This window comes from Polyodon spathula, chromosome 22 (assembly GCF_017654505.1).
Source record: "Polyodon spathula isolate WHYD16114869_AA chromosome 22, ASM1765450v1, whole genome shotgun sequence".
Classification (NCBI taxonomy): Eukaryota; Metazoa; Chordata; class Actinopteri; order Acipenseriformes; family Polyodontidae; genus Polyodon; species Polyodon spathula.
In genome coordinates this window covers 25501165-25510173 of record NC_054555.1, presented here as the reverse complement: position 1 = coordinate 25510173, position 9009 = coordinate 25501165, and the positions used below count along the sequence as shown (strand labels likewise).

At 40.2% G+C, this 9009-nt stretch overlaps 2 protein-coding genes across 18 annotated transcripts in view; both read right to left on the bottom strand.

Annotated features, from left to right (window-relative positions):
* Window positions 1–650: 650 nt before the first annotated feature.
* On the bottom strand, window positions 651–6030 carry LOC121296879 (nucleolar complex protein 4 homolog). Its single transcript, XM_041222770.1, has 15 exons — window positions 5863–6030; window positions 5320–5440; window positions 4964–5070; window positions 4558–4665; window positions 4283–4432; window positions 3841–3943; window positions 3707–3741; window positions 3569–3619; window positions 3368–3479; window positions 3044–3104; window positions 2680–2790; window positions 2127–2290; window positions 1782–1864; window positions 1347–1460; window positions 651–873 (listed from the first exon to the last, which is right to left on the bottom strand). Exons 1-15 carry the CDS (start codon window positions 6016–6018, stop codon window positions 757–759), a joined length of 1593 nt encoding a protein of 530 aa, XP_041078704.1. The 5' UTR covers window positions 6019–6030; the 3' UTR covers window positions 651–756.
* An 827-nt stretch (window positions 6031–6857) lies between these two features.
* ep400 (E1A binding protein p400) overlaps window positions 6858–9009 on the bottom strand; it is a 30626-nt gene continuing 28474 nt past the window's right edge. For all 17 annotated transcript variants that reach the window (XM_041222843.1, XM_041222849.1, XM_041222844.1 and 14 more), the window contains one exon: window positions 6858–8986. In XM_041222843.1, coding sequence (XP_041078777.1) covers window positions 8744–8986 — 243 coding nt within the window. In that variant the 3' untranslated portion in view covers window positions 6858–8743. The remainder of the gene's footprint in view (window positions 8987–9009) is intronic.

Below are 9009 nucleotides of genomic sequence, written 5' to 3'. Positions count from 1 at the left end.
CTCAACTAGAACAGTTTCATATCAAATATCAAACTTTATTCCAGTGACTCACCTTTTTGGCCATTTCCCAAGAAACTACAGTACCACAGGATTCAAGTCTCCATTTAAACCTTTTGTTATTCTCCTGTCATCTCTCACCGACATTCCCAGAGTTGCATATAAAGATGACTTGAGATAAATGAATGCTGTTTGGCAGATCTACCTATCTATTAAATCAACAGACAGCTCTTTTATTAAGTTTGCATAACTTGAAATGGCTGATGGTTTCTTCGCTGAGCTGTCATGTAATAGGAGTCTGTAGCCTGATTTTACCCATTGATGAAATGTCAGGATTTTAGCATACTCTAAATCCTTTAGGCTGCTGATGAGAAAGCCTGTCTCTGCTATGACTTACTCGTCAGCTTGAGATGACGCAGCTACAGTGACTGCATGACACACAGAAGAATTCTAAATACTTGAAATAAGGAGACACATACAGTAGGCACATTATGCAAATGGTTAAAGCAGTAAGAATTCTGACTAAATTCCAAAATATTGTGGCCACATATACAGAAACATTTAAACCCCCGAGTTTGACCTTAAAAGCTCATAGCAGCACTATAAATAAACACTGACAGAAAATGTCTTCAACACCAAGCACTTCAAAATAGTAGTAGGAAATGGTATTTATTGGCAAGGCATTATACAATGTGGAAATACTACAGGAAGCACTAAAGAAATACTACACGAACAAAGATACTATTCCTTTTAGGATGACTATTCCAATGCAAAGTGCATTCCTACAACTTCATCATTCCTTCCAAGCAATGAGTGGGCTGGCTCAAACTCCAGAGGGATAGTCTTTGCTTTATTCTTCAATTCCTTTTCAAAGATCTGAAAGCACATACTTAAGAGTTTAATATGCACGGGTAATGACAGCCCCTACTATATAAAAGCCAACAGAAAATAAACACTTACTATTCACTTTTTAGATTTTAGTGTGGGGTTTGTACTGAAAACATGTTTGCACTATGCACACGTTTCTGCGATTCTCTTTGAAAGTCACAAACTTGCACCTCCCTTCTTGGGGGACAGACGATGTGAGACTGTGTGTGCGAATGGCACAAATGTCAGTACAGTCAATGCACAAATCCATCTGTACAGTAAAACCCTTGGGTTACTTTACTAGGTGAAGGTCAAATGTGAATGAATTAACTGGTCAGTTGAAAACAGATCCTGGAGGAGGAGAAAACTGATATGTGCAAAATGAACAGAAAGAGGACCCCACACAAATCACACAAAGCTGGAGACAGGACTGATATTTTTAAAGAAATAAACGCATGTCTCCATTGTAAGTTTGAAGTTACCTCAAAGGCTGAAACCTCCAGCAGCTGGTTGATGTCCACCTCTTGTTGGCACAGTGGCTTGTTGACAACAGAGGCTGCTTTTGCCACATTCGGGTGGTAATGTTTCTGCAGGCTCTGCAGGCAGCAATACGAGAATGAAACGTCAACACAAGCAAGATTCTAATACCGGGCTCTCAACAACTCTCACCAAGGAATGTACACACCAAGTTCAAGTGGCTATCAAGAAGTAACAAAAACAAGTGTGACACATTCGATGAAATACTGGATACATCATAGAGAACAATAATAATCAATGTTAGAAATTACAACAAATATATGCTGCTTCTGCGCCAAAACCGTTTCTTACCACTCTCCATTACCCTTGATAATTCTGCATGTCAGGCATTAAATAATCCAGCCACACTGCCGTCCAATCCCAACACGATGCCAACTCACCTGCAACTCCCACAGGGAGCTCTCCAGAGCACAGCACTTGGCCGGGTCCTCCTCTTCCATGAGGTAAGGGTCTTCAGAAGGATCTGAAGAGAGGAACAAAACGACGCAGCATTCACAACACAGCTGCATCACTCAACAGACCTGAGCCGCTTCTGTTTTTAGAATGAACTGTATTGCAGCACATTGACCACATAAATGCAAAACTCTAGTGCGCATGTGCTGTGTATAAACAGCAAGGACAAGAACTCATTCAATGCAGAATGCGCCTGTCTTAGTAGCTTATGCAATATTGTACATTTTGCATACTGACAGTTAAAACGAGGTTGGAAAGTTGGAGCGCCCTACCTTCTGCTGCGCTGGGTCTGTGGATGAGCACTCGACAGCTGGGGTGTCGGCGGATCAAGTTGCAGATGAAGGGGATGACCATCAGCAAGGCTTGTGGAGGAGCAGTAAGAGCCAGCCGGGACAGCCTCTTGGCAAATGCAGCGACCAGGTATACCGGCAAATGACTGGAAACAGAGAAGGCATAATCAACTTCTATACAAATTCATCATCACTGCTGCCTATATTAATGCATTTGATTGTCTAATGCAAGCTAGCAACACATAGATTATGGCAAGCTAAACTACCCTTATCCTGCTCTGAATATTGGAATCTGACAGTCCTTACAGTCACTCAGAGGTTCACACGACATTGTGGCAACATATAAAATGCATGACACATTTCCAGAAGCATGTGATCGACCTACAGACTGTGGTGCATCACACTGGCCATTTAAACTACACTGTAGATATTATTTAAGATATTCTGCACAAGGAACACACAGTGGCCTGGAAATGGAAAACATAAATGAAAAGCAACCACAGTTAAAGTTTATATACAAATCCAACATTCCTACCTGGAACTCAAGAAGAGGTCAGCCAGGTGGAAGAAGCGAGCCCTGTACTTCACATGGAATATGGAGGGATCCAACAGGCTGTAGAGCTTCTTGTAGAAATCAGGGTAGTCCCTACAACATTCCAAACACAGGCACTGTTACTACATCTAGTAACCTTTTGTTAGATTTTAAAATATGCAAAACTAGTCCTGTATTAAAACTAAAAAAACTCAACTAAACATTTTCTTGCAATGCAGTGTTCACATTTATATTGTTTTAATGTCCCCCTCCTCAAGAGAATTTGCTATTCATGGAATGATACACCCATGCCAGGCACTTCAGTGATGACTCCCAAGTAGAACTGAACCAAACAGACAATACTTACAGGTTGTGTTGGTGAATGAGAATGAACAGTCCATTCAAGGCAAGCAGGCTGATGGCTCCACCTATAAAGAAATGAAGCTTAGTGCAAGCTTGGTTCATTCTACTACTACTGTGATGCGCACCTTAGTAGCACACACCTATATTCATGAAAACTTTCAGACACAGACACAGCAGGGAATGCTGGTCTTTAAAAAACACTGTAGAATGCATTTAGGGGACTTGTCATACTGGAGCGTACGCTGGAGACAATTTAACATTGCACTTTAAGAAGATGTGTGTGGGCAGTGGAAGAAGTATTGTGGTCTGTAAAGGCGTGCGCTCTCACCAACATCGTAGGCGGCAGTGAGGAAATCAATCATCAGGGTTGGTTTGCTCATGTGTGGCAGAATGGAGTCATGTAGAATAACCAGGACCTTTTTATACATGCTGCTCGGCAACTGCAGAGGAAACGGACAACTGATCTAGGGTTCATTTTCATTTCGTTGCATTCTATTGAATGTGAAAATTGTGGCTTTTGGAGAATTACCTTGTGTTTAAGAAAACCAAGCCACATCCTTTCAAAGGCACGCTTGTGTTCCTGGAATGCAAAAGGTAAAAACATTAACGGCCTGAAAAGAAATCGTCCTGTGATTTGACAGATTTACAAAATTGAGAAGCTGCTTACTTTTAGTTTTGCTGCTTTCCATTCTTCATGTTTAGCTGTGAAGAAACACATACATTAATAATCAAACACAAGTCCATGCATTTATAAAACACTAGAACAGAGCAGTGAGCTCACAAGCACAGGTACAGACGGACCTTCCTGTTTCACCTGGAAGTTGGTCATTTCACTTTCTTTGCTGGGCATATTGATGTTTGACAGCAGAGCAAAGACATTGTTCTGATACACTGGCAACAGCGCCTGGGGAGGGGTGGGGGTGGGGGGGGCAAATAAAAAACAGATGCAGTTACTGTCAATTCAATTCATCAGAACAAAAACCCACACTGCCAAAGTTTAATTCTTCATAACATTATTTGGCTCATATGAAACAAAGGCCATTATAGATAACTGTTTAGCACCATTAATGCACAAATGGTTCTATTTTAATTCAGTTTAAATGAACTGATTAGACCCTATTATGCATGGTTTGACTAATGGCAGGATATTTCATGAATTTGCAGAATTATCTTGGACATGTCAAGAACAGCTACATATGCTACTTTTTAATAACCAGATGATTCTAACATTTTCAAAGTTTACCTCTTTAGTTTTCTGCATAACTTTGGCCACATTTTCATTCACAGATGCCATGACGTAGTACCGGATATCCTCAAACTCAAGGTATTCCTGGAATCTGGAGATCAGGAGGGACATGTCCTTTTCCAGGGAAAGCAAGTGCTGCACCACAGACTGTAGACACGGTGTAGGGAAAGAATAGATCCTTAATAGTCATCTAAAAAGCCATTTGGGAAATGACACACATCACCGTCAGTTGCCTCTTTGTGAAAGCAAAGATGTGTAACATCCACACTTACTTTCAGAAGTTCTCTGGGAAAGCTGTAGTGTTCGTCCCAATCCACTTTCAACAGCGAGTGTTTCCCTTCCATCTCAACAAACTTCATCAGAGCGCACAGTGCTGCTTCCTAAAGCACCCAAAGCAAAAGTTAACACATAAATGTTCTCACTTTATATTTCTACTGTTACATGGTCTAGTTTGCTATTAAGGGGCTCCTAGAGGGTGAAGACACAGACTCACAACAAACAACGACCTTCACTTGAGCAACCCATTAAGATCTTAGCATTGCTTTAAAAGACTGTGCAACGGAATTCCTATACTAGACTGTGTTCTGAACAGATGCATTAGCTAAATAGCAAATCAGCAGCAAGATGTGCCACAACTGGGTCTAAGAGCACACCTCTAGCGCTGTAGACTGCACCCACCTCGACCTGGTACTCGTCATGACCCATCAGCTCCAGGAGCTGCTGCACACAGCTGCTGTAGCGATGCCTCATCCACACCTTGTACTTGTCTTCAGCACTGTAATCAGCTGCAGCAAGAAAGAAAAAATCGTAGGATCACTACTGAACTTGCTTTAAAACTTGCTTGCAGATACAAGAAAATACACCTGCTTGTATTACCAACAACATTTGAATGCATCCATTCATTTAGCGCAGTCCTTCCGTTTTGTTAGAAAACTAGTTTGCTTTAGAAAACAATAAAGGCTCTCAAACTAAAAATACACAAAAATATTGTTAAGTAAAAAAAAAAAAGTAATCCGTGCAACATGTTGTTTTACCTGCCAGTGTTTCCTCCTCCTTTGGCAGCTGACCAACATAAAGATCCCCTCTTTCTAACAAGGCGCTGAAAATCTTGCTGCAGGCTCTGATGGCACAGACCGCCTCCTCCTCCTTCTCAGACTGTGAGGAAAGAAGCACGGGAAGCGCTTGCTAAAATATGTCACCGTATAATACAGCAGCTTAATTACAGGTGCAGTTCAGGGAACTGGGAATTCATTCCATTGCTTAAATGATGTTTCTTAAGTACTGTAGTCAAAGCGACATATTTTAAAAGACATTAACATTTTCATTTGAAGTTTATAAATGTAATTGAATTTTACAACGCTACTGATAACGTTGAAACACTTTCAACATAGTCAAGGCTTATACGTTTTTCTGTTAGATAATTCTGCTTCCAGAACTGGTGCACACTAGTGTTTTAATCTACTACAGTAAACGCGACTTCATATTTTGAACAGAAATATTTTTTAATTGTACGGGAAACAGATCAGCGACACACACAGTATAGTAAAATACACACGTTCTGGGCTTCGGTTTGTTACCTGCAGGTATTCCAGTACATCAAACACATCGTTGGCATGTTTCCTACTTTCCAGTACAAGCTCCGCTTTCCTGTTTAATTCCTTTTTCGCAGATTTCTTTTGCGTTTGTTTTTCAGTTTTCTCCACGCTCACGTTTGTGTCTCCGGGCGGCGCCATCTTTGTAACTAACCCTACACGACCCCCGATCACGTGGCCCTTCTACGCAAATGAAATACAACCCTGCTGATAGACGAGCGCCACCTGTCGCCGTTGATACTAAACAGCAGGCACAGGTAGAGCTGTACACCAAATAAATAAAATGCATTGGTTTTTTCCCTTATCATGTTTGAAAACAGGTTCAGCACACCCCCTTGACTGCCAGTATTAAATGCATCGCTGAAAATATTCATTTTATAGCATACGGTTATATTACTGCACAATTGTTGTCTATTTTCATCATATCTTAGGAAGCGTTATAGTGTGGACAGTGTGCTCAATCATCCATACAGTATTCTACAGCAGTTGGTAATGAGAAAAGTCTGACTGGCTGGTCAAGGAAACACACGTCTAAGATAGGTTGAACACTGTAACATTGCCGATGCCTTGTCCCAAAATGATCATATCAGTCATATGGTCCTTATATTTAGATAGGATGTATACTGAATAAAATTAAAAAATGCATTCATGTTGAACTATAAATGAAAGTAATTACTGCTCTGCCTTGATGACACAAGACCAAACTCTCAGAACAAATACAGGCTGCTCAATACAAAAGTATACTTCACTTTTTCATTTGACATCTGAATGGGTTGCTCACGATTGTCTGTTCATGCATACTTTCATCAGTGCTGCCGCCCCTGCTTCTCTACACCAGACAATTAGTGAAAACCAGCTCGTTTACCCATTAAGAAGTCGAAGCCCAAGCTGTACATCATCACCTGGAACTTAAAAAATGAAGACTGAAACACCAGACTTTTAGTGAATTGCTGTCATTAATATGACACAAGATGCTTAAAAAAAATTTACAATTTATTACACCACTGGGTTAGGATGAAAAAAAAAAAAAAAACTGAACACACATCACTGCTTGGTACACCATCCCTGCTGTACAAATTCTGTTTCTTGCTGTTCACAGGTTATTTACACTTTTAAAAGAACTAAACAACATACATGTATAATGTGATGAATATGTACAAACAAACAAACAGGTTTGCAGAGTTATAGTTTAGGCAGCACAAATCAGTAAAACAAAAAAAAAGGTACAGCCACTTTTTTTTATCCACTTTACAGCATTTTCTAAAGTCAAGAAATTATAAATTTCCATTATTTTTAAAAGGGACAATAACAAACATGAATACTGTAATTTGAAGAAAATAAAAATAAACATGAAATACTCATAACAGTAGCAAACATACAAAAGCATATCCATATTCCATTATGAAACATCAACTGTACTTCCATGTTTGGAATGTCAAACAATCAATTCTACAGATCAACAAGGGATGGGGGGGTTGGAAGTTTACCTAAAATTTCAGTACTGGCATTCTGCGATTGCCGCCCCCCACCCCCTGCCACCTTCCAATTTTGCGCTGAGCAGTAGTCATTTTTCTTTAAATCATAACCAAGTAGTTTTATCATTGAAAAGACAGACTGATTAAATTCTAAAACATTATAAAAAAAAAAAGGCTTCTAACAATGCTATCAGGGAGGGACAATATTACATTCATCAGACCTGTTATTTGCCTTACAAGCCATTGCTTGACTTCTAAAATAAATTATTTTTGCTATAGAATTATGCAAACAGATGCATATCTTTCTCAGTTTCAATCAGTCAGTAATAAGCGTAGCATTGTAGATCAACTGGTTTGCAAAAATGGTTAAATCATTAATTTATGTAAAAGAACACTATACTTTCCTGCATTTTGGGCAAGGTTAGCAGCCAGAGATTTAGCTAGTTTTGCATTTCATGGTAAAACATGACGATTTTAGTTCTATATAGAAGGGAAAGACAACATACGCATAATATTTGAAGAAGTCCAAAAAGAAAAATTACAAAATATATCAACGTATAATTCAATATACAAGGTGACACATTCAGCAGTCAAACAGCGCAAAAACTCTTCAGTGGGGTGAAACATATAAGTCAAAATAGGGTAACAACACAACCTCAATTTCTGAACTCCTCCCACAAAAAAAGAAAGACACACCTCCTCCATCTCTGACAGAGTGTGAGTTAGCAGAAATGGTTAACATACCAAGTAAATCTGCCATCCTTGAGCATGACTAATGACAGACCCTTTTTATCTAAACTGCTTTGCTATACGTTTTCCTTCTTTTTATATATATAAAAACAACAAAAAGTGTTTTCAGATACCTGGCAATTTACACCCATCAGAACTGAGACGGGAGGAAAAACGTTAGGGTACATGACTCCAGTTATGTTAAAGGGGGTAAACTAAAATAAAGCTTTTAATGTGCACTTTTTAATGTGCAATTATTATTAATGTTTTTTAATCACTTACTTGAAATAACCCAAAGTTAATGGGGGGGGGGGGGGGGGAGATTTCAAAGCAACAAGCCAACAGGATAAACCTTCCTCCTCATCAGCAAGTCACTGTAAAGCAACCCAACAACACCTGTTTTTAACGACTGAACAAACTTCAAAAATTGCTTCAAAAACAGCTTGTTTATGCAATTGCAGAAAAGTCTTTATCGAAGTCAGTTCTGCAGCAAAAATGGTGAACGCACAGCCGTTGCTTTTCTTAAAATTCCATTTGACTGCCGGCATTCAACGAGTAATTCCTGCTTCGCTCCAACATTCTTCCCTGTGTGCACATAAAAACATACAGGAGTGTGCATCAGCCTTTCACCCCATGTTCAGTTTTCTGTGGCCCAGCTGTTCTTAGCTGGGTTTGGTGGGTGCCTTGACCCGCACTGCTGGGGCTGCCCGGACTTGCACCTTGGCTTGCTGCTGGCCCTGGCTCTCGGAGGAGGCTGCCCCCTGTGCAGGGCTATGCGGGGATGCTGCCAGCCCCACTTGCTGCTGCAGGAGTTTCTGTGCTGTGGCAGCGCCTGCTGGGATCACCTGCACTTGCTGCTGGCTGGTAGCTGGGGATAACGTTAGCGTCTGTGTCTGACCCTGGATCTGTAAAGACAACAGAACGGGGT